This window comes from Gadus macrocephalus, chromosome 23 (genome assembly GCF_031168955.1).
Source record: "Gadus macrocephalus chromosome 23, ASM3116895v1".
Classification (NCBI taxonomy): domain Eukaryota; kingdom Metazoa; phylum Chordata; class Actinopteri; order Gadiformes; family Gadidae; genus Gadus; species Gadus macrocephalus.
Window position 1 is genome coordinate 12,170,467 of NC_082404.1, and position 27,021 is coordinate 12,197,487.

Below are 27,021 nucleotides of genomic sequence, written 5' to 3' on the forward strand. Positions count from 1 at the left end.
CTGCACACTGCTCGGCTGCTATTTCCGACACGCGTCCCTCACACTCGGCGTCTCTCCCATCTCCATCGCTCTCCCTTTCTCTCTCTGTCTCTCTCTGTCTCTCTCTCCCTCACACTCTCTCTCGCTATCTCCATCTCCCTCTCTCTTGCCGTCTCTCTCTCTCTCCCTTGCTCTCTCTCTCTCTCTCTTGTGCTTCCCTGGATGGGCTCTCCTTTCTCTTCCTCCCTTCTCCTTCCTCTCACTCTCTCCTTCCTTCATCGGTGGGTCTCCCTCTCTGTGAATCTCTCTCTCTTCCTCTCTCTATCTGTCAGCCTCACTTTCTCTTTTTTGAGAACTCCATTCCTTTATACTTTCGGGGGGATAGCGCTACCAGTTGCATCCTCCCTCTGATCATTTGATCCGTTGACAGACACACACACACACTTACGCACACACACACGCGCATCCGCCCTCGACTCGGCCATGGCTGCCATCATAATGTTCCCTCCCTGTCAGTCACAACACACACAACCAGGAAACCATGCACCACTACTTTTGATCTCCCCCAGTGGGTTCCACACGTTGGAGGGAGGGGGGCTGGGGGGGGGGTGCTGGGAGGAGGGATGTAGGCAAGAGAGCGAGAGGGAAATGGAGGGGTGGAGAAAGGGCTTAGCTAACAGGTGACAGGAGTGACGAGAGACGAGAGGAAGGAGGAAGGAGAGCCGACGCCTCTTTGAACCCCCGCTGGCGCTGGCGTGTCTCCGGGTCGATGAGGAGGCCCGGATGTCTCGCCTGCCGCCTGCCACATCAGCAGCAGCCAGCTCTGGACCACGCCGGAGCTGTGAAGCGCCCCTGGGCTATTTCTTGTTGTTTTTTTTCTCAAATTCCTCATCTGCTCAACCTGTGGCATCCCGCCGTTTAATGAGCTGTGCCTGGATCTCCCGGCTCACTGACCCCTTCGCCCTCATTGACGGGGGCGGTGGGGGATGCTCCCCTCTCTTTCAGTTCTCTCCGTCTCTCGCCCTCGATCGCTCACGCTGTGTTTTCTGTCCTCGGGCTTACCTCACCTCAACTCTTAGTCTGACTCACATCTTCCCACGTTTCTGTCTGTTTCGCTCTCCCTCTCTCTCCCTCGCTCTCCCTTGCTCTATGTCCCTCACTCTCTCTCCCCCTCTCTCTCGCGATCTCTCTCTCTCTCTCTCTCTCTCACTCTCCCTCCCTCCCTCTCTCTCGTCCTCTCTCTCCCTCCCTCTCATTACCAATCTGTCATCACAAATGGGTAATCCTCCGGCCGAATGAGGACAGAACGGGGTCGAGAGGTCAACTGGGCGAACCTAGCCATCATTCCGCTGGATGACTGTGACCCACAAGCACAAAAAGCACAGACAAACATGCACACACACCCGTACACACACGCACAGCTTGCACAGCTCAAACACATTTGCCCCGATAGACACACACGCAAATACAGATGCAAACTCGACACGCCACAATCCGATCACCCGAATGCAAAATCGCATCGGCCTCACCCAACATTGAACTGCCTCTTCTCTGGTTGTGTACTCACAAACCGTACGAAGATACCCAGCAGCCAAACCTCTCCTCCACTGAAGGCCTTCACTCAATGTAATAATCCAGCAGGAGTCGGTGGGCAAATAAAGACAGCCTGCCGCGTGCAAAAGGTTGAAGAGGATGCGATGTCCTCCGTTGACTGGCAGAGGTGGAGTGCAGCACTAGGTTTGTTTTGATTCATTTAAGGAGGGAAGCCATGAGGGGAAAACTCGCAAAGATCCATCTGCGTCCAATTGCGACCACAAATACATGGCACTGGGACCTCATCAGCGGCCAATAGCAGAACCAGACAGCATCAAAGCAGACAAATGTGCTTTTTTTTTGGGCACCATGTTACGACGCTGTTTTATATCAGGTCGTTAGGACAGGGGTTCCTTTTTTGGGCACACATCGCCGTGCGATCTCGATATCGCCGCGGCAACGACACTCACCATCGTGGTTGGGGTTCCCCAGCGTCCACGGCTCGTCCGAGTCAAAGTGCGTGTCCCCGCCGATGCCGGGGCCCGGGAAGTAGGCGTGGGCCAGGAAGCCGCCCTCGCCGTCGAAGGGCGAGCTGTCGCCGTGGAAACCCGAGGCGAAGATGATGGTGATGTCCACGTCCTTCTTGGTGCGCTCCAGCTCACTGTAGGGCACGGCCTCGAAGCGCAGCGGCGTCACGTTCTGCCACACGTCGAACGCTCGCCGTATGGCGTCGTGTGTCAACTCGCGGCCCACCTTGGGCGTCACGTTCTTTATGCTGCGAGGACAAGCAAAGAGGGGGCGGGATTAATTCAATACAATACAATTCCATTCCATTTTTGTTGTATCGCCCTCAATCAAAGGTACAGTCTCAAAGGGCATAACAGGCCAAATACGTTTGACACCCCCTGACCCTAGCCCCAGGAGAGGGCAAGAAAAAACTCCCTTAGGTGAGCAGCGTGGAACACACACACACACACACACACACACACACACACACACACACACACACACACACACACACACACACACACACACACACACACACACACACACACACACACACACACACACACACACACACACACACACACACAAAGAAAAGTCAAAAGTCAAAGAAAACAAAGCCGAACCTAAAGAGCGAAAGGCAGCGGGGAAATCCCAGCCTAGAACTAGTTGTGCCAACCTCAATGCATCCAATGAGAATAATCACCAGCAGACAACGCAGATGAGGCAACAGAATCCCGAATCACACAACTCAAAACAAGACAGAGGAACGTTCAGACCGCCGTTCACAACACGGTTCACAGTACATGGGAAATGGGATATTCACAGAGTTTGAAAGAAGGATGATGACCCCCTCCCTCACATACAAAATCCACCCAAAAAGTAACAAACAACACACACACACACACAAACACACACACACGCTTACACAGACAGACACAAAGACAGACACACACACACACACACACACAAAAACACAAACAAACCCATACAAACACACAGACAGACACACACACACACACACACACACACACACACACACACACACACACACACACACACACACACACACACACACACACACACACACACACACACACACACACACACACACACACACACACACACACACACACACACACACACACATGCTATCTGTCAGTTCCATCTGCTGTATGGAATATAAGCATCTCCTGCTTCAAGTTTTGGTTTATCAACAGTTCTGACTCCAAAGGCTGATCCATCCCCCCTGGCCCCAACCTCTACGCTGGAGAAAAATCCTGGATAGCTTTGCTTGCTTTAAGAAATAACAATAATAAAAAATAGCGCGTCGTCAAAGGATCTGATCATCTGCTGGCATTGCACACGTTTAAAACTATCATTTTGAAAACAATTAGAGTCCCGCAGACCATAGCCGTGGTACAGAATGCCGATGAGTTTGTAAAGAATCACCGGGGCGATAAATGCGCAAACAATTGTGTACCTTCATGCAAACCAGTACACTCTCATCGGGGTGGCATGGGGCTTTCACCGTCTAACGGAACCTGAAATGACTCTGCGCTGCGTGCACAAGAAAACTGCACCGTAACGAATGTGCAGCGACCACAACATTTCTGTTGTGGTGAGTGATCACGATTCAGGCAACACTGGCAAAGGTTTATCCCAGCATGTTCAGGGAACCGTGTTTTAAAAAGCATTTGCTTTAACAATTCATTGCGCCCCCACAGACAGACACACACACACACACACACACACACACACACACACACACACACACACACACACACACACACACACACACACACACACACACACACACACACACACACACACACACACACACACACTTATAAATCACACGCAACTCCCCCTCTCCTTTTTCTGATCTCTCTCGCCCACATACGATTCTGTTGCCTTCTCTCCCCGTCACCTGCACTCTTTTGTTTATCCGTGTTATTTATTGCTTCAGAAAGCGTCTCTCCTCAGCTGTCAGGGCGTAATCGCCCATAATGGGAATAGCTATCATTAAATTGTCTCTCATCTTCGACTACTGCACATCTTCTCCTCCTCTTTCTCCTCCTCCTTCTCTTCTTCATCTTCCTGTTGGCAGGCAGGCAACAAGCAGCCATTTATAGTGTCGGTGAGCTATTCTATTGTTCTACTGCTGAAAGAAACACTGACTCGAATGGAGGTGCTGGGGATGGGGAGGGCGGGATATTACTGGCTAGGTGTGAATGAAGAAGCGGACATGACGAGTCTTATTCAAATGAAATGTGCTGAATGTGTTGAGGGAATATAAGCTAACTGACAGTCGCTGACCATTTTCTGCAAAGGCGGCAAGCAGCACGAAGCTTTCCATTCGTTTACCTTCTCTCCATGGGTGCCAATTGCATTATGGGTAGTCGGGCTTAATCTGTTTTTCTTCGAAAGTTCACATGAAAAGCAATATTTTTTTGGACTAATATTTAAACGACTGGTGTAATTTAGTCTAATTGCTATTACGGAATATTATTAAGTACTGATTGGAAGTCGTTTTGAACAACATTGTAATTTCACGAGCGTTTGCAATGATAAAGAGCTTAATTACCCCAAAGAACCCATTCCCCCCCTCCCCCATTACAGATCTGTGTCCTTGTCTCACTCCATAACACGTTTACCCCCACAGAGGCCCGTTTGAAAGATGACAGGAGAAGTCAAGACGATTTCATTAATTTTTTTTTTTTCAATAATACATAAATCACCAAACAGAATTAAACGAAAAGTCCCACGTTCTGCTATCTGAAAATCCAGCGCGAGGGAGGGAAGTACACAAGGCAAACACAGAGACCCTCATGGGTGGGGGGGGGGGGGGGGGGGGGGGGGCAGTATAAAACAGAGATAAAGAGACAAAGGTAGGAGGCAGGAAGGGTGGACGGACGGTGATGGGAGGGAGGGAGGGAGGGAGGGAGGGAGGGAGGGAGGGAGAGATGGGACAGCTAATGGAGGAGCAGGGAGCCGACACTGAGGCAGTATCGAACCCCGGGAGAATCTAGGCGTCGGGGGGCTGTCGACGCACGGGGGCCACTTGTGTGCTCCTGTAGTGCCGCCGCTCAGGAGGTGGGGGGGGCGCAAAGCTAATTAGTGGACCCCTACGACTCGCGTGTGGCTACAAACACAGCGGCACATGCTCATAAGACACCAGCCCCGGCCCCCAACTCAGCCAGGGATACCGGGAATAAATCACACAACCGGCACAAAACAACCGTTACGCAGCCTTCTACTACCTACAAAAAATATAAAATACCTAACAAATAAAGAGTTTCCTTTTACATTCTCGCTGACAGAGAGCATGCTGGGAGGAAAACAAGATAACCTATCCCTGGCTGCTCAGGCTCTGGGTCGTCTGCTTTAATGCCAGCCTCACGGGGTCTCGTGTGTTTGTTCTATTGGAAGCGAACCCTCTCTGTGATTCTCACATGATAACTGACACGGGGCCAGTCCTCCTGATTGCACCGTCACATGGTGCCAAGAATAACCAAAAGCGTGACAGTGGATCGAGAGACCAAAGGAGTGTGATTATTGCCGCGGAGACACAGCATTCGATCAACACGGAACGGGGAGGTGATCTGTGTAAATACACACAGGGAAATGTGCAAAGACATGTGTCCAAACACAACGACTTCCCATCCAACCCAAAGCGGTGCCGTCATGCGTACCAAACTAAAGTAAATAAATGTGCACGCGTACTGCAGACGTAAAAACATGCACAAGCATGCACAAACACACACACACACACACACACACAAACAGTCGTACATACACACACACACTCACACACATAAAACCGATGAACATGCGCTCAGGAAGCTCTCGTCAATTACATAACCCTAATCCGTCAGTTTACACTGGCTTTTATGTTTACAGCCCTTCTGCTCGTCTTCGCTCCTCCCTCAACTCTCGCTCTGTATTTGCTCTATATCCGCTCTCTAGCCGCTCTCCATTCTGTCTCGTTCTGCAGCTATCTCCCCCATTCGACTCTCCTTTTATCAAGTCTCCTTTTGAGCGCTGTTCTTCTTTTTACTTATTGAAGCTGTTTTTGAAGTTCCTGACTTAGATGTACCGGTACAGTATATATATATTTCATTTTGAGGGGTAGGGTGGATTTATATGGGATTTCTTCTCTTGATTTAAAGGCTCAAGCGCACTAGCATTTGACCACCAAAGTAACAGAAAACTGCACCTTGGGTTTACATTGATTTTGTTTTTTCTCTCCAAACCCCACCTCCCCTCCCATCTCTGCTGGTTGAGATCACCCTCTCCTCTTTTCCAACGCACTGCATCGATCTGGATTTTGGGGCCTTTGCTCCAAGTGCATCGCCCTCAAACCAGTGAAGGTTTTCTTTCTCTCAAATGTGGGAATTATGTGTGTGTGTGTGTCTGTGTGTGGCACACACAGACACACACACACACACTGACATACACACACTTCAACCAGATTACCCTCAGTGCCTCTGTAATGCTTCTCAGAGATGTATTCTCGAGGCACACTGAAAACCATGACAAACACACAAAATACACACACACACGCACACACGCACACACACACACACACACACACACACACACACACACAAAACAAGCCCAGTTTTCAAAGGATTATCCTATGCGATATATGGAGTGACGGCAAGGAGTGACATAGCAGCCTATATAAAATATTACAGATGTAGGCCAACGACCTAGCAGTAAGATAAACTCTACATGTCTTATACATTATTGCTGCTGTGGTGGCCTACATAACAGGATGTTGTCATGAATAATACAGCAGGAACATGGAACCTCGGCCGCTTATCAGACATCAAACACCCTTTCCCATTTTCCAGACATGTTTCTCAGAGTGTGTGTGGGGATTAAAGTGCGTGGTGGCCAACAAGATCACATATAAAAACGGTATTTCCCATCGAGGATTCAGATAGATTTGAACGGCTTGTGAGCTGGGAGGCTGGTATCAGGAGGAGAGTGAATCGCGCATGACGGGGAGCAGGGCGGCGTCAGTGGGATGTCAGCAGTTCAACTCGAGCGGCTTCTCACCGGCATACGTGTGAGGCTGTCCTCATAACAAACATCAGTTCTTGATTGATTTTGCATCGGGCATGGGTGGCTGGTGTGGCTGACGGATAAGCATGCTGGATGCCACCATTGCAGTCCTTGCAGGGGAGGATGAATCGAGTCCCGCTTCACAACGGGACAACGCGCAAAAGTCGCGATCCATCATCCTCGATCGGACGGCGGTTTTGCCGAGTACGTGTGGTTGGATACGTGGGTTTATGAATTCAGAAAGCCTCTAATGTATCACATTGAAGGACGATGAATAAACAGGAAATGCGTGCTGTCGCATCCGTCATTGGATGCATGTGGGTGGAGTGATGAGGGTGCAGGGGGAGGGGGGAGAGGGTGCAGGGGGAGGGGGGAGAGGGTGCAGGGGGAGGGGGGAGAGGGTGCAGGGAGTGTGCTCAAGAACAACAATGGATGTTGTTTTTTTCTTAACGTCGCAGCAGAGCCAAACATCACATCCTGCCGAGGCAGTATCGTGATTGTAAAACCAACACAACAGCAATCGCACGGCACAAAGGCCCCGCGCACCTAAGTATTTCATTATTCAATTACCTCGGGACATTGAGCTAAAGAAATGAAAAAAAAGTAAGAGAACAGTTTGAAAATCGATGAAAACCAAGCCAGGGTGGGCGTCTGGGACGAGGCCGCGCAGCACACTCACCTGTAAGTGATATGTCTATGTTGCCACTTCTGCCCCGTGAGGGCGTACCGTCGTTTCCTCACATTGAATTTGGAGGCGCCCCTAACTGGTCCGGCACTCCACATCTGGGCTTCTTCATCCAGCTGCAAGAGGGAGGGGGCGGGAAGGAAAGAGAGAGAGAGAGAGAGAGAGAGAGAGAGAGAGAGAGAGAGAGAGAGAGAGAGAGAGAGAGAGAGAGAGAGAGAGAGAGAGAGAGAGAGAGAGAGAGAGAAAATTGGTTAGAAAATAGGAAAACACTGGTCACGCCGGTGCAGAGTGATGATGTCACCAAAGAGTTCCCGCCAAACCAACCATTATTTATCAAGGGGTTATAAGCTCAGTTTCGGAAAACATGGCAGTGCTTCGTGATCCCATGCAAACACGAATTAATTTTTGTCATCGTTGGGGTTTACCGGTTTGCTAACCGCCGCAAAGAAGTGGGAGGTGTCTTTAATTTATTAATAGCACAGAATAAATGTTGGCCAGCGACCAATTACTCCGCTTGCCACTACTGTGCAATCCTCGACTCAAAAGCTATTAAATACCCTTGGTTCATGTCACGATGGATTAAATTCAAAGCCAGAAAGGAATTGGAGCGCCTTAATTTCCCATGTCGTTGGCTCCCACGGAATTTCACTCAAGGTAATGATATGAATATTCACCTATTGGAATATTTGCCATTCTCCCGTAGCTTTCATTAGCAACCCCATCATCCATATACAGTGCTAGTCAATGACAACATTATGAGTACAGATTTCACACTTATCAATAGCTGTTGCATTATGATTAATAACAGTCCAACCTATTCGAATTTTTGCTCCTGTGCATTGTAATGCATAAGGATTTCGTATGTGAGATGGATGATTTTAAGGAATATATATTCAAAGGAGGAGAGAAAGCGCCTTGTTGTAACACCAAAGCAATCCCTTATTTATTACACAGCCAGGCACGTACCGCACGCACACACACACACACACGCACACGCACACGCACACGCACACACACACACACACACACACACACACACACACACACACACACACACACACACAGAGACACATTCACACACACACACATGCACACACAAACATACACACACACACACACTCACACACACACACACACACACACACACACACACACACACACACACACACACACACACACACACACACACACACACACACACACACACACACACACACACACATGCACACACACACACACATGCACACACAAACATACACACACACACACTCACACACACACACACTCACACACACACACAAACACACTCAGGCAATAAGTACAACTCATTCCTCACCTTACTGTGATGTCGCTACACCAACAAATGGCAGCAGAAGGGGGAAATAAGAGGAGAAAGCAGGCATGCTGTTACCGTTTGCTGTTTAACTATCACTTCAACTGCTTGGCTTGAGAGCTGCTCCCCCACTGTTCACATGAATGTAAACCACATCGTATAGTTTAACAGCTTATTTGAGGCCGCCCGCTTGTCGGTTTGGGGTCGCGGCAAGCAGGACTAGCTCAGACTACAGAGAGTTGAGCCGTGGCGAACGTTGGACAGGGGCAGGGGGCAGGAGCGTGAGAAACGGTAAGGCTCTGTCGGGCGCTCCATGTATTGTGTTGCGTTCCATTGACTCCCAGTGTCTTGGAACTGCATTGACTTAGAAATAAAAGCACACACAGAGCGAATAATGATGATTGTACTAAAATGTACCCTAAGTAGACGAGTCAATGGGATGTTTTTCTGGGCCCATAAAACAAAAGGAAAATCCTTTTGCCATGGCTCGCGGCAAGGCTTGTCTAACTCCTATTTGTATTGATTTACCGAGGTTCAGACAAACGCCTTTGCCTCGAACGCCTAGTCTGATACAAAACCATTTTCTACCTCAGCGGAGCTTCCTAAAGGACTTCCCTTTGATCAAATGAAAACGAACGCAAAAAAAAACGACATCACTTGTGCGGTGTCATCTTTGCGTCTGAACACACGCCTAAATGCCCGTCGTCTCTCTCCAGAAATGCCGAGGAGTGAGACGAAGGAGGAGGGAAACGCTCCCAGACACATGCCGGCATGAACTACTTAGCCCCGCCAGCTGGACGGCTGTGTACCTCAGTCCTGTAACCCCTGCCTGCTGACGGAATGATCCGGATCCGTATTGCTCGCTGTCAGTTTTTTCGTGCATTTGAGTTCAAGAAAAACTGGTTGTTATTGGTGGTGTTGGTGGTGGTGTAGGTGGTGGTGTAGGTGGTGGTGTAGGTGGTGGTGTAGGTGGTAGGGTAGGTAGTGGGGGGGGGGGGGTGCAGTGTTGTTGGTGGTGCTAGTGGTGGCGTTGGTGGTGGTGTTAGTGGTGGTGTGGGTGATGCTGTCGGTGATGGGGTTGGGGATTGCGGCGGTGTATGTGCTGTTGGTGATGGTGTTGGTAGTGGCATTGGTGAGGGTTTTCAGGTGTGGTGGTGGTGGGGGTGGTGGTGGTGGGGGGTGGTGGTGGTGATGCTGTTAATGGTGGTGTTTAGGGGTGCAACGGATCACAAAACTCACGGTTCGGATCGTGTCACGGTTTTTGAGTCACGGGTCGGATCATTTTCGGATCAACAACAACAATAAAGATAACAAGACAAATGTCGACTTTAAATCAAATCTCAAATGTGTAAAAACAAAATAAAGTGAAAGATTAGGTAATAATCCTGCTTCCTTTAAGCATAGTCAATAATAAAAAAAAAAATGCAAAGGCATTATTCCTTCTTCTTTTAACATGGATAGTAAGTAATCCCATCCCTGGATTTACAATTCAGGATGTCTGCATTGCCTGGGGAGAGTTAGTCTACACTCCCCCAAGGCAATGCAGACATCCTCATCTTCTTTTTTTTCATCAAGTATGGTAGCGAAATACAGTTTCTGTCGTTTTATTTGGCATTTTGTAAATCCATTGATTTCGGTTGGAAGACACATTGCTCATTGCAAGGGAGGTTGGTTGTAGTCTTTTCGCTTGGTTCTAGCCCTACTGTTGATACGGAGAACCGAGCGAAAAGACTACAACCAAACATAAACATGTCCGGTTCCGGTTCCGGTTCCCGTTTCCATGGGATTTACGGAACGCCAAATAAAACACAACAGAAACTGTATTTCGCTACGATACTTGATGATGTTATTAATACCGGAATTGTCCTCTAAACATGCGCTGATCACGTGAACGCACAACTTTTTGTCTTTATCGGCCGATCTGCGGATCACTTGCGTCCCGAACCGTGAGGGTTGACCCGTACGGTTCACGGGGAAACCCGTGAACCGTTGCACCACTCGTGGTGTTAGTGGTGGTGGTGGTGTCGGTGGTGGTGCAAGGGGGTGATGGCGTTGGTGATGATGGTGTTGTTGACGGTGTAGCTGTTGGTGATAGCGACGCTGGGGCAGGCGGTGGCGACGGCGGTCGGCGACGGTGGTGTGGGCGGAGCTGATGTACTCACTCTACGGTGCTGCGGCCCAGCGTGCCCGTCACGTTGAGGCCGTAGTGGCGCTGCATGGCAGCGATGGCGGACTGCATGGCCCGGGCTGACCGCAGCAGGGACATGCGGGGGTCTGCGGGGGGGAGGTAGCCGTACCTCTGGAGCCATGCCTGGAGAGAGAGAGAGAGAGAGAGAGAGAGAGGTCAACGGTCAAACTCCGTCAAAGGCTGTAAAACCTTGAGCGATGGATTCCCACGCGCCCTGTGAAATGAGGCTCAGAGAGAGATGAATTTGACATAGACAGGGTCAATGTAGTTGAAAACTGTGATGCTTTAGAAGAGCGGGAATACGAGCAAAACGTTGTATTCGAGACTTCTGGGCACACTGAGGAGTAGAGAGACCCTAAGCCCTAAGGCTGGAGGGAGGGAGGGAGGGAGGGAGGGAGGGAGGGAGGGAGGGAGGGAGGGAGGGAGGGAGGGGAGGAGAGAGAGAGAGAGAGAGAGAGAGAGAGAGAGAGAGAGAGAGAGAGAGAGAGAGAGAGAGAGAGAGAGAGAGAGAGAGAGAGAGAGAGAGAGAGAGATATGAATGTGACCTAAATAGTAGCCCGTCGACTGGGATTGTGTCATTTAGCTTGTCGGAGGGGAACTGCCCTGTAAGGGGAGCTGTTCAGTGTGTGTCTGTGAAATCCTTCCACAGGGAATCACAGATCTCTTTAGAGCAGACAGAGGAGGGAGGTGTTGGGATTTCCTACAGAACCGCTCTTGGCAGTTGGGTACAGTTTGCACACTGTGTTCTCATACTCATGAAATTAGAAGAAGAAAGGGGTTTGCCCTCTGTCTGCCGACAGTCTAAACAGCACGCAGGCTACAATGGGCTCTTCCGTTTTTCTTCTGTGAAATCCACTGAAAAAAGAGGCCAAGCTGTCTGAACTCTCATGTTGTTAACTAAAAAGAAGGGCCGACAATCTCAAACCCCCAATAAATCCGATAGTACTGCTAACAGGAGACTTGGTATTGCACTGTGGAGCTACAATACTACTTAGCCCCGTATTTGAAACATTATGAAAGCAGGGGACTAAGGGAATGTACCAAAACAGGATTACCTAGTTCATTACTGAATGTGATTGTTCTGGGGGAAGAAAAGACGCATTGTTTTAAAGTCCCAAAATTTTCGAAAAACGAATAGTGAACGATTTACATCACAGCGGGCGATAAAGGTACAGGAAAGATGACAAAAGAATGAAAAATAGAGCCCTATAGGAGGCCGTTGAGAAGGTTTCAAACACTATAGGTACAGAGAATGGTTGAGAGATTGTATAAATGATGGTTCTTGAAATGAATAAAAGGCTATAAACCCTGCAATGCACAGACCCTTAACCACAAATGAAGGGGCGAGAGAGAGAGAGAGAGAGAGAGAGAGAGAGAGAGAGAGAGAGAGAGAGAGAGAGAGAGAGAGAGAGAGAGAGAGAAGAGAAAGAGAGAGAGAGAGAGAGAGAGAGAGAGAGAGAGAGAGAGAGAGAGAGAGAGAGAGAGAGAGAGAGAGAGAGAGAAAGAGAGATCAAGAGAAGTAAATATTGTGGCCCAGGTAGGAAAACTACAGCACACTTTTCTCTCCTTCTTCTTTCAAGTGGATTTAACATCCACAGACCCGTGTCTCAGAGAGCACCTTTACAAGCCCACATTCAGACTGCAGCTTGGTACGGTACAACTTAAGTGTCTGCAAGGACAACGCGATGACACTACTGGGAAACGTTAAAAACACTGCCGCAAAGTTAAACACTCGCCGTCTTGTCTTTTACAGACGCAGTCAAGTAGTCAAGTAAGGCTCAGTTATGGTTCCACGTCGACATAAAGCGAGGGGGTTTACAGACCCATAGCATCCTTGCACACACCGCAAAGGCCCTGACGTGCGCCTCCCAAAAATTCTGACCTTGCATCGGGCCGCTGCAGCAGCCTGCGCTGTGATTGGTCTGCTCACTAAAACCCGACGCAGAACCGAAACAGGTCAACAACTGCGTCGAAGCGTCTGCGTGGTCCTTGCGTTCCGTCGACGACGTGGAATGATAACTGAGCCTTTACATACGCGGGGAGCCACGTTACACTGCATTTCAGATTAACAAAACATAGCTATTTCTTGGTTTTATGGCTTATACTGTTGCTCCAGTTCGGGTCTTTGTTTGACCCTTTTTTTCCCCCAGTTATTGTGTAAAACATGAAAAGCAATTTGCTTTCTGAAGAAAAAAACGCCATCTCCTCTCCATTGAACTGCTTAATGAACTACATACATGCGGTATGAACGACGACCAAAGCGCCAGGGTCTTCGGAAGAAGTATAGAGTGATCCTACGCAACGCTGGCAAGATGAAGGATCACCAGGGCAGGGGTTGCTCTGTGTTTAATACCATGTCGTTTCCTGGTAGTTTCTAATCCCTTCTGTGTATTGTGAAAGAAGGAGCGTCTCACAGCAACACATCCCAGCTGATCTGCCTGCTAACAGCCTGGGATTGCTGCCTTGCACAGCCAGCCACACGTTCTTCCCTCAACGCGGAGGCAGCTTTCACTTTGCCAGCCAGGCAGATGTCAGAATGTCACCCAGCATGCTCCCATTTGCATTTTTTCTGCAGAACCTCTGCATTTGCATCCCAACCCATTCCGGTATTTTTTTTTTGTTTAAACTCTGGACTGGGGTTTGCTTGTCATCCTGGACCCTGTATCGCCCAACCCACAACACACATGTGCATGAGTCATTTTGGAAACCCTGAATTACCAGGTCTGTGTGTGCGTATTTGTGTGCGTGTTTGTGCGCGCGCACTTAAGAGCAAGAGTGCAGCATCCCATTCAGGATGTCACCTTGACCAATAAGCTATTGTTCAAAGCAGGAAAGGTTCCAGCATCTGACAAGAAAGAGAAGGTAAAGGCGATGGATGTACTACTATGCAACGGCCATCAACTTCAACCCTTTCCCTCCGCTCTCTCTCTCACCCTCTCTCTCTCTCTCACCCTCTCTCTCTCTCTGTCACTCTCTCGCTCACACCTCACAACAAAGTGACAGCCTCCCGTTGTAGGCGGCACTAGAGAATGCAACAGTCAACATACACACACAGACACAACATCAGAGCACAGCACACCCCCCAACTCCTTTAAAAGACACCACAATCGCCCCGATTGTACTTTGTGTGGTGTTGCATTCTGTTTCGGGACTGCCATAACATTTTGTTTGTATTCAGCTTGTCTGCACATGGCTGACTGCAAAGAAAAAAATGTCTTTCTCTGGTCCGGGGGAAAATAAAACACAACAGAGCCAGCCACAACGTAACAGTGGGGGGCCTATAGGGAGAGAGAAACACAAGAGAAAGACTTCCTTTGTGCAATCCTCTCCCTCTCCCAACCTCCATGTTGCCTCTATCGCTCAGCTGTGTTGCTGACGCCCACCATGCCAGCCTACGGTACCATGAATCTCTCTCACTCTCTCTCTCTCTCTTCTCCTTCTCAATCGTTCTCCCCCTCTCTCTCTCGAACCATCATATTTTATCTCCCACTTTGTCTAGTCTGGCCCATCGAGGCACCACCCCAATGCATTTCCTGCTACTTCCCAAGGAAACGTTATACGAACACTTTGTCGTGAAATTGAACATCGCACGGCGGCCATTTTTTTCTCCGCTGAACAGGAAAGTCTCAGAACAACTGAACGTGGTACCATCTCAAAAAGCACCGTCCTTGAAAGCTAGAGGAATATCACTAAAATGTCCTCGTTATTTCAAGCTGTTGAAAGATGGATCTGATAAGGAACAAGAAGCCTTTGTTACGACACCGCATTTGCCATCTCCTCAGCCAGCGATGTCTTCAATGAAACAGTAAACCATGCGACGATGACACTGTGCCGACAACAAGTTAAAAGGTCTCCATAGAGTCGGTAGAACCAACGTTTGATAGTTGGCTTCCAAGGAGGCAACAGGTGGCAGATAAATTGACATGCTCTCTCACACACACACACACACGCACCCACACACACACACACCCCCGCACACACACACACACACACACACACACACACACACACACACACACACACACACACACACACACACACACACACACACACACACACACACACACACACACACACACACACACACTGTTAGAACCGAAAATATAATGCCTTGATCTGTTTTTGATTTCATATTGACTTGATTTTTCATGTTAATATCTGTAGGCGTTCGTTCTATCGTGTCCCACAACATAACCGTCGTAGAACATTACCATCTGTTCCGGCTGGCTGGAATAACGCATTATTACCATTAAACATTTCCGTTCTCACAGACAGACATGGCAAAGGGAACAGGAAGAGGAACTAGAGCGAGAGGAGGTCAGAGGGGGGCACGTGTGCAATGAGGAGTAAGGACAGTCACGACATCTCACTCTCCCTCGTTGGGTTTTGATCTTTGTTTGAAGAACTGAAGATCTGGAGCAGGTGGGTGTGGGGGCATGGGGGGGGGGCGAGGGGGTGGTGACATAACATACACATCCATCTACATCATCTTTTCATCATCTTCTCATTGCCAGCTATGACTGCTTGCCTGTTATGTTGTGCATTTGACAAATAAAATAACTTGAACTTGAACTTGAACTGAATCACATCCACCATCTCAATGGGAGTTTTGAATGGAGGAATGGAAATCCGGTTTGCATGTGTATGTGTGTGTGTGTGCGTGCGTGTGTGTGTATGTGGGCATGGTATGCATCGTTTGCAAACATTATCATGGGAGCTAATGGCTACTAAGCCAGGAGTTCTGCACTGTACTGGGGAATGTACTACTCTGCCGGGGCCTCTTACGGGATCCATCTTTGCCCTCTCAAACAAATGTTGTCATCATCCAATATCCAATGACGACCAAAGAAAGCCGTACAGAAGCACTGCATTGCATGGCAACATACTGTCTGCAGTGCAGTAAGAGTAGTATAGGATTTACGACTCCTACTTACGTAAACGGCCACGACTACCACTTTACTGAAAACGAAAACGATAAACACAGTAACTGATATTGCTCTGTATCTAAACAGGCCACACTGTGAGTAGGCTGAAGATAAGACATGTTTATGGGGGGATACGGTTGACATGTGACGACTCCGTAGTCACAAACGTGCAGCATTAAGGTCAGAGGCCCGCTGTGATTAAAGTTAAACCAGCAGCACAGGGTCTGGCTTGTTTCAGGGGGCGGGCTAAGTCACCTTTGAGACCCCCCCCCACACACACGGCCATACATAGGTTAATATATATACACCCTAAACTACACACACACGCACACACACATAATCACACATAAACAAACGCACACACACAGATAAATATATAGACCCTGAACCACACAAACACACACGCACACACACACACACACACACACACACACACACACACACACACACACACACACAGATACATTTATACACCATAAAACAGACACACTGTAACAAACAAACTGTAACAAACACAAACACACACACACACACACACACACACACACACACACACACACACCCTGATACACAAACACACACACATAATTCAAAATCCCCCCCAGAGAGCCATGCGGCAGAAGCAGCCCACCTCTTCCAGTCCGAAAAAGGTCACTCTGTCTGTTTACCCTGAAGAAGAGGAAGGAGAAGGCCTCATTAGGCCCTGTGTGCACTGGAGGAGACATCAAATACAGACACCCCGCCGGGGTAAATGTGCCCCGTGCATTATAGATGAAGCCATCTTCAGGAGGGCAGGAGGACTGGGAGGCAGCCTCACAGTGGACACTGGGCCTACTGTTGTGCCCGGCACCGCCAACCGCCATCGAGAGACGCCCGCTCACTTTGGGTTTTATCCATGGAATATTTATCCTATTTATGGTCGAAATATCGTTATGTCCCCTTTCAGCCAAGAACCCTTTTGAACCATATGCCGTGTAACCATATACAGTTATGGTATGTGTCGCTTCGTGTTTTAGTCATCATTAGTCAAATTTAAACTTATTAGGATGCAGTTACTTAATATTTATAGGATTTTTTGGGTTGTGCTTTCATTTAGTTTAGACCAGGTTTATAAGCCATAGCTTTGTCTGCATTGTTTCGTTCTTTATGCTTTCAAACTGGTTTGAACCAATTGATAACCACAGTAGTGTTTCTTTGAAACTGCCAGAGCTCATTAGGAAGCGTATTGACGATGGTAGAAGAAGCCATTGATGGCAGAGTTGCCACTTGCTTAGACCTGCAAATTACCTTGTGCGGGGGATATTTTAATCAACTAGCACGATTGAATAAGCCTGACAGGAGCATCTTGTCATTGTAACACGACTCACATCATGTTTGTCCCTGTTTGCCAATTTACTCTCTCTGTCTCCAGCTCGTTTTTTCATCACCATGAGGAAAGTAATAGAGCGATTGATGGATTTAAAACCAAACCGTTTGCCGCAAAACCCAGATCTCCCATGATGACTACAACCCGACACATCAGGCTGACCGCTTTCAAATCCTCATTCAGAACACGTTTCAAAACACACAACAGTGTTTCACTTTCCACCCCCAGCCTCAGTGTGTGTGTGTGTGTGTGTGTGTGTGTGTGTGTGTGTGTGTGTGTGTGTGTGTGTGTGTGTGTGTGTGTGTGTGTGCGTGCGTGTGTTCGTGTGTGTGTGTGTGTGTGTGTAGTGTGTGTGTGTGTGTGTGTGTGTGTGTGTGTGTGTGTGTGTGTGTGTGTGTGTGTGTAGTGTGTGTGTGTGTGTGTGCGCGGCTGCGGTGGGAAAGGGCCCCAACTTCCCGACAGTAAGACAGAGGCTGAAAAGGTGGAAAAGGGCTTGTGAGGGTGTGACACCGGCTTGGCGTCACATGGTCCTCCACCACACACACCAACACCTAGACCGTCACCACCACCGGCATTAACAGCACCGCCAACAGAAACACCACCAGCACTCTCCACCCACCGTACCCACCATCAGCTCCACTTACCCCGCCACCACCACGAGCAATTACTTCCCCTACGAGCAGCACCTAAACCACCACGCCCACCGGCACCACTACCGGCACCAACACCACCTGCACCGTCACTGACAACATCACGGCCACCATCACCTACTAACACCATCGCTTCACCCAGCACCACCACCACCACCACCACACCCCCTTATTACTGGCGTCACCTCCACTTCCCTCTGCTCACTATCTCTCTGCCCTGAATTATTCAACGAGACACACACACACACACACACACACACACACACACACACACACACACACACACACACCAGCTCTGTGCTGGTGTGCCCGCGTTGTCATGGCAACCAGTTCCTTTGCCTTGCTGACGACACGAGCCACGGCCAAAGGCTCTTCTTTTAGCTTGCACACCCACACTTTATTTACAAACACGGCACACATGTGCCCACACAAACACACACACACACACACACACACACACACACACACACACACACACACACACACACACACACACACACACACACACACGTTCTAGCTTCTGATATCATATTTTGCTGTCAATATGCTAAACTGGTTTCCAATACAATTGCACCACCCTCCACCCTGTTGAATTTTGGTTAACACACACACACAAGTCAGGGGAAAACACACATACTTTGCAGTCCATGCGCTTATACAACTCCAGGGGTCCTCTTTCAAGCCCCCCCCCCCCCCCCACACATACACACACACACACCCTCCTCCGCCCCCACCCCCTATGAAGAGATAAAATGTCAGAAAAATGTCACTAAAAATGCCACTGTGTGATTGCGTATTCTGCTCAGGGAACGATGCCCTCTGATTGGGTGTGGTAGGGAGATCATCTGGGAACTGCTCCCCCCCCACAACACACACACACACACACACACACACACACACACACACACACACACACACACACACACACACACACACACACACACACACACACACACTAACGAATAGGAGACGTGACTCTTTGACGTCAGGGCATCATTTGGGAAACAGGAGAGGTTGAGAGAGCACGTTAGCCTGAGTGACATCCGACACCGGGGCGTGATGTTCACAACCCAACACATTCAGGGAGCGGATGGACGCATCGGGATCAACAGAGACCTCGCTCACTGTATGGTTACTGAGGCCTAAAGGGAATTCACTGTTATGCACTCTTTGTTTTGGTCGTAGATCACCCTGTCTGGTTCAGTGTCCCTAATAATTTTCCCTTTAATATGCATGTACGGTGTACATCTCAGCCATGTCCTACGCCTTAATGTTTGGGTGAGCCGCCAAAGACTTCTTAGCTATAAGATGGATATAAGGCATATCCATCTAAATTTTGAAAAAAGGTAGGACAACTTTATTCATAAGGTGTCGATCTGCAATTCACAGGTCTTTGCAGTGTCTGGCACCGTGTTAGACACTCTCTCACACACACAAACACACACACACACACACACACACACACACACACACACACACACACACACACACACACACACACACACACACACACACACACACACACACACACACACACACACACACACACACACCTTTCAGCAGCTGAACTCCATATGTTTTGATAGCATATTCTCACCTACAGTATAAGCAACACTGTCTGAATGAAACATAGCTAAAGATGGACAGAGGAGGGCAGAGAGAGGAGGCGGAGGAAGAGGGTCAGGTTTGGGGAAAGAGAGGAAAGCTACAGAAGAGAACCACAGGAAGTGAATGATGATGACACACGGAATGGCTGATTGTTGACTAGGGAGGGATGAGACTTGTGAATGTTCTCGGTCGACACTGGACAAACCACGGTTTGTGCAAAAGATTGCTTGGAGGGCTCAAAGATACACATTACAGATAGTTTCGCTGTTAGTGTGTGTCTGTGTGTGGTGATGCTGATGACGCATCACTTGTGGGTCACCACAGGTGTCGTCCTGTAGGATCGAGTACACAGGCCGACACGGACACCCCAGTGGTTACAGAATACCGCCGCGTGTGAGGAGAAACACAAGCGCTGGAAATGACCCCGTTTTTAATTCATCGTTTCATTTGTCTCTGCGTGTCATCTCAGTCCACCGCTGGGGTCTTTATTTAGGAGGGTATGGTCTGGAATCAGTAGATTAAACAAATACATAAGGACAACTTCACAGGCTCTGAATCAAAGACTGAATCCAACACGCGCTTCGGGCTGCTAAATATTTCAAACCGAGGTTGGCTCTACCCCGTCTGCCAGATCAAATGGAGCAGTGGCCCATGTATGGGCAGGTCTCCCTACTGACCCTACTGCGAGAGCGAGCATAGACCCATGACTGTGGCCGTGAGGGCAGTAAGGCCGCTGCCACAGGACTGTGTGTGTGTGTGTTTGTGTACGTGTGTGTGTGTGTGTGTGTGTGTGTGTGTGTGTGTGTGTGTGTGTGTGTGTGTGTGTGTGTGTGTGTGTGTGTGTGTGTGCTTGTGTGTGTGTGTGTGTGTGTGTGTGTGTGTGTGTGTGTGTGTGTGTGTGTGTGTGTGTGTGTGTGTGTGTGTGTGTGTGCTTGTGTGTGTGTGTGTGTGTGTGTGTGTGTGTGCCTGTGCATGTGTGTGAACGTGCGTGCGTGCGTGCGTGCGTGTGTGTGGGTGAGTGCACGTGCACGCTAAAAGGGGTGTGGTCATACTTAGCATGCAAAACAAATACAATCAACCCTATGTTCTGAATCTGAGTCAATCTCTCGAGCAGATAAGCAGGGCATTGGGTCACATGCTCCAGTGTAAGTGTATGTCGGACTGATAGTCTTCTCCTGCCAGGCACCATCATCAACGGAGGCACTCACCGCTATGAGGATGAGGAGATGGGTCTAAAAGCTGAGAACACATTTCAAACTAAACGACTTGATTTCATAACTAACAAACTCATGAACTAATTAACTTCCATGAAATCAGGGTAGTGGGGGTCCGCGCACATGAACGCCATCGCCTAAGAAAAGAAGGCATCAGCATCAAACGACAACATAGTATGACATCATCCTCATTTCCTGTTTGTCATTTCTTAAAAAACAAAGTGACAGGAAGACATTGCGAACTAACCACCGAGAGTTATGTCTTTACTTTGTCAAAAACATGGAACGGGGGCATCCTCGAAGAAAGCAGGGAAGACAAAGAAGAGGAGAGAGGAGTACTTCTTTAGCCGTGGCGTTTACAGCAGACCCACACAATAACAGCGATGTCGGCCACTCTATTATTCAGCAGCTGGGAGGCCCGAGAGAGGCCCCCACGCCGACCCGCAACCCGATCGGTGCCGGCTCGCTGCCGGGGCTCACCCACTCCACGCAAAGTGACAGCCGTCAGAAGGAACCCTAGCAAGACAGCGAGACCCTATAGCCTGACCCTATGGTGGCGGAGGGGACCCAAAAGGATAACAAGTACAGCTGAAGCAGGCGTTTCCCCCCGCCACCGCCCGCTGATACGGTACACTTTTAGCGAGGGAGAACCTGTGCTCTTAAGTGTTGTTCGTCAGACATTAGAATGATGGATGGCAATGCTTTGACTCTTAATAGTCTGACGGAAAGGAGTGTGGTGAACTGGTTAACTGGTTATTTTAACGGTTTTCAAACAAATGAAACGGGAGTTTTGGCTTCAATAATTTCAGCAAAGCTCCAAACACTGTATAAGAATTTGTATACCCTCTGGTTCTCCTTAAAGACCCCAAAAATACCCAAAACACCCTAAGTTAAAGACCCAAAACCTTCATAATAAGACCACAGACTTAATGAATACCTTGTTCACGTGTCGTCATGAGCAGCCTTTTTGTTTTGTACAAAACAGAAGAGAACTTTAACCAGTAGGCATTAGGGGGGAGGACAATAGTCTCTATATTCATCCATCCATTCACACACTCATCTCTCCCACCCACCTGGATCCTTCCCCAGGAGGTAGGGCACAGGTGTGTCTTTGTGCCACAGATTGCCCTCCCTTCCTCCAGTCCCAACGACTCTCAGAAACACATACTCCCTTGTCACCTGGCTATCACTGGTGTGTGTGTGTGTGTGTGTGTGTGTGTGTGTGTGTGTGTGTGTGTGTGTGTGTGTGTGTGTGTGTGTCTGCTCTGCTGTAGCTGAACAGAAATACTTGTGCGAGACTTGGAGGGAGAGACACAAGACAAGCCATGTTGTGAACAAGGAGGCATATCATGCATGAAACAAACACAAAAACTAGAGCAGACAAAGGCCTCTAACGCCTCATAGACTTTATACATTTATCACTACTTCTTCAGAATGTCGAGTATGAAGTGTGAATTTTTCTTTCAGATTTGAGATGAAGGATTTGGATTATATGCCAGGGCATGAGTGGATGGGTTTGTGTTTTGTGTTTCTGCAATGTTACCAAACATTTTTCAAACGTTAATATATGTGTTAACTGTAGCTGTAACTGTTGACGCTAAGTTCAGTCCTTCTGGCCCGAATCTGCAATTAAAGAGGCGCTTCCATGTTTCAAAAAGAGAGAGGGAGTCAGAGCGAGAGAGAGATAGAGTCAGAGAAAAACAGACAGAGAGAGAGAGACAGAGACAGAGAAAGAGAGAAAACAGACTGCAATTACAGAGTGAAACTTTAAACCGTTTACCACTAATGCTCTCCCTCCACACTTCACAACACATTGACCTGAAATCCCTCGGGCAGATAAGCAGTCGAACACAACAGGAAACCAGAATGTATACAGCTATAAAGAGGCAAATTATCACCGTGATATTTTATTCCTCCGCTACTTGACCACCATGCCAAAGAAGACTTTCGACAGATTACAACGATTCTTCTTCTTAGTCAGTTGACGTTGGATTGAACTAAATCATTGCACAAGAACGGAATTTAAGGCTTCCAGACTCTTTCTGAGCATTAAGTGCTGTATTGGGAGACGGGCAGTGAGGACATTAACATAGCCATATTTATATTTTTAATGAATCCACTGTTGCTTAAAATTAATTAATTCTCCGTCAATCTTGCCGAGCGTGACTGCAAAACAATAATTTGTATTTTGCTCATAAAAATGCACGGCCAGTTCCCACCAATCACATCGGTGTAGATTAAACCCACGCTGATGAGTATAATTCATTGCCGCGGCACGGCAATGAATGGCTCTGGTTTGGGGTGGAAAGAAAATGGCTTTTCAAGTTCAGCCGATACGATTGACAGAATCAAAATAAAGGCCAGAACTAATCATATGACAAGAGGGCTTCTGACCACCGATTACAGGGCAGATTCAGGTTGAACTCCCGCTTCAAAACACAACCTGGTACTTAGAGGAGATACATACTGATCTTCTCTACTTTATTGCTGTCTGGTATAACACGCGTCTCTCTCCCTTCTGTCTGTGTGCGTGTGCTCGTGCGCACGCACGTGTCTGTATGTGCATGTGCAGTGTGCACATGCGCGTTCACGTTCAGTTGGCGCCCACTGAGGAATGAGGATGGACACACACACAGACACACAGACACCCAACCACCCATGCACACACACGCACACGCACACACACACACACACAGAACATAAGCACAAGGGCAGCTCCCTAGCCATGGAAAGGACGAGCCGGCCGGGGGTATTCATGCTTCGCCTGTCCTTCTAAACGACTGACCTACCCAAGCCTCTGGGACCGACGGGGAGAAATACACTTGACCGCAAACTGAAAAACAACAAAAACACAAACGCACACAGGAGACTCTTGTTTTCCCACAAAACAAACAGTGACAGGTATGGGTCGAAAAGGGTTTGCCGCCATGTACGGTGTCCGTGTGCGTGTGCGCGTGTGTGTGTGTGTGTTAACAGTGCGGTCAACATTTCCTTGGACACGCGCCACTGAACTGGAGGTGTGTGTGTGTGTGTGTGTGTGTGTGTGTGTGTGTGTGTGTGTGTGTGTGTTTACAGGTTGCACTCAGTTGTAAGGTGCAACGTCAGTTGTAAGGTGCAACGTATGTTAACGAAATTGCACAAGTGTTGTCGTTCTTAAATGCATCTCTCGCCCAAAGTTAACCAGATTGAGGTGGAGTTTTCTCATTTTCTTGGGAGGTGAGCCGGGGGGGCGGGCATGTGTCTGCCTCCCGCCACGAGCACTCCACGGTTGTGACTCCAACGAGACAACATTAAACAAATGTGCATAACCTTAACCAGCAGGTGGCTGCAGATATCCTTCATAATACTAACTCTTGCAGCGATAATAAAGATAATCCTCTGGTTTTATTACATTGTGTGTGTGTGTGTGTGTGTGTGTGTGTGTGTGTGTGTGTGTGTGTGTGTGTGTGTGTGTACACGCGTTTGTGTATGCACGTGTGTGTATTTGTTTGTATACGCACGTGTGTGTGTGTGTGTGCATACGTGCGTGTGTGTGTGAGAGGCTGCATGGTCTCTGTCTACGAGCAGCGGATGGCGGCCGTGTGGGAAGCAGTCAGCGAGCCTTGAGCCTGTGATGAACCATCTATTTTTTCTGGGACAGAGCGGGATTCTCCCCAGGGACCATGCCAAAGCCAAGGGGAAACGGGAAGAGGAGGAGGAGGAGGTGGTAAACATAATGTATTAAACCGCCTGTCCCAAAGTCTTCATCGCCCTCCTCGTCTGCCTACTGTCAATCATTCTGTCAATCGCACTTCCCCTCTTGATTGTGGATTTTTCGATGTGTCAGAAAATTGTCAGACTTTAATCTCTCGATAAGGCGATGGTTGATACAACTCATAAAGACCAAGCACGCAGTCACTCAGACTCAACTCAACGTCTCTCTGTTTCTAGTCCCTCCCTGGTTATGCTCTCTCTCTCTCTCTCTCTCTCTTTCAGACATGGGCTTTGGACACTGTAACTGAGTAACCTGCAGCATCTGGACTGAATTGGGCTGAATCTGATGCTTGTGTAGCATGCCAAGCTTGCAAATCCTGCAGACATGTACATGTAGGACTTGACTGTCAGTCGGCACGGTGTGTGCATGTGTGCGTGTGTGAGAGCAGAGAGAGAGAGAGAGAGAGAGAGAGAGAGAGAGAGAGAGAGAGAGAGAGAGAGAGAGAGAGAGAGAGAGAGAGAGAACTGTTACGCGATACTGTTTCTATATACTAACAGGGGATGTGGAATGGGAAATGACACACGGTTGAAGGTTAATGCGGTGAACGTGATGCGTGATTTTCTGTGAAAGCGAGGCATGTTCGAAAACACAAGCCCTGACTGTGTTTTCTCCTGTATTTTGTGATGTCTGTGTGGATACTGCGCAAGCCGCAACTTTTTCACAACAAAGAAAGTAAGTAAGAAAGAATAAAAATAGACAATAAAGAAAATACAAAAAAAACAAAGACCGAAACAAAGAAAGAGACAAAAATGAACAGCTACACAAAGAGGAAAGAAACAATATTTTAGCTATTTTATAGTGTACTTTTGGATGGAATTGATGGAATTGTGTCATCTTCTTTACGGTGGGGTTAAAAAACGACCAAGGCTTTTATAACGAACAGAGAAAACAGTATATGCCTCGCAGAGCACGGGTTAATTTCTTGAACAAAATAGCCATTCATGCATGCTGCACGTCCCTTTATTATCAGGAGGTGGATGACACTATTGGATTTAAGTGGTTCCCAGTGGCCCGCAAAGTGATTTGTAGGGAGAAGCGGTCATTTACGAAAAAATATGAAAATCCGTTCGGGGTTTTTGTTTACCCATGCACTGTTGCTCCCTTTTTTTCAAAACGTGTAAAACATTGGAATAATTAACAAGTCGCCCAGACTCAATCTCACAAAGAGCGTTTGTTTGGGTAGAAAACTCAATCCACTAACGCAGACAGAGACATAAACAACAAAGGATTTCATTCTCGTTGTAGCAAAAAAAAGTGGCATTAGATCTAACGGAACATCAGGTTGCACATCAGTTCAGAAACCAGAGTCAATGTGAGGAGGAGCGGACACGATTTTATTCCCACTATTCAAATCCTGGTGGAGAGAGACACAACGGTCCCGGTTCCCCGTTCCCCTCCTCTTACCTCCACGCTGAACGGCTGCTCCTCTCCGTTCACCGCGCATAAAATCCACAGCAGGAACTGCACGCACAGCGTCCCTATGCACAAGCTACTCAAACATCTCCTAGAATGGAGGTCTAATAAAACCATAGTGGCCCTTTGGATTTTTGTCTGTTTGTTTTCAATAACAGTCAACCAGAAAAAACAACAAGCGGGCACGGAGTAGATCCTAGACGTTTAGGAGGGACATCGCCGGGTATATCTTTCTTCCGTGCCCACTGGGAAAGAGGAAAAGGCTTCGTCCTATCCCCCCTATCTCTTCGTCTATCTCCGGTGATCCCGTGTAAAATAATCATTCGCCACGGCTCTCAGTCGCTTCCTCTCTACGAGTCTCGCTTGTCCCCGGTTTGGTCCTCCGGCACGGTCGCTGCACAACGATTCCTCTTGACAGACACATTTAGCTCGATTCCTGCGCTGCGCGGCATAGCTGCCAGTTTTCAACCATATTTCCCAGTTACTGCGCATGCGCGCGCCATTCCGAAGCCCCCCTTGTCCAGGGCGCACACATCACTCCCCCTTTCCTGGACCGCACTCACAGGCCGGCATCACTGTAAAAGGTTGGGTCCACACGGAACTCTAGTCGTTCACATGCAAGCCTTTATTGTTATTTTTTTGTTGCAGATGCCCATTATCGAAGAGCATCTTCCGTCCTCATCAATGATACACTTAATATAGCCCACAAAGTACACACATGTAAATGAACGAGTACAACTGATGCCTATTTTCCATCTTTTAATGATCTTGAGGTGGACTAAGTGGATGTTGGAGG

At 48.3% G+C, this 27,021-nt stretch overlaps 1 protein-coding gene across 1 annotated transcript; it reads right to left on the reverse strand.

Annotated features, from left to right (window-relative positions):
- Positions 1 to 569: 569 nt before the first annotated feature.
- On the reverse strand, positions 570 to 26,717 carry LOC132452318 (matrix metalloproteinase-16-like). Its single transcript, XM_060044880.1, is given in 6 exon segments — positions 570 to 2,287; positions 7,769 to 7,850; positions 7,853 to 7,890; positions 9,111 to 9,125; positions 11,270 to 11,418; positions 26,217 to 26,717. Coding segments are annotated over 6 exon segments (795 nt in total). The 5' UTR covers positions 26,343 to 26,717; the 3' UTR covers positions 570 to 1,902.
- Positions 26,718 to 27,021: the final 304 nt, after the last annotated feature.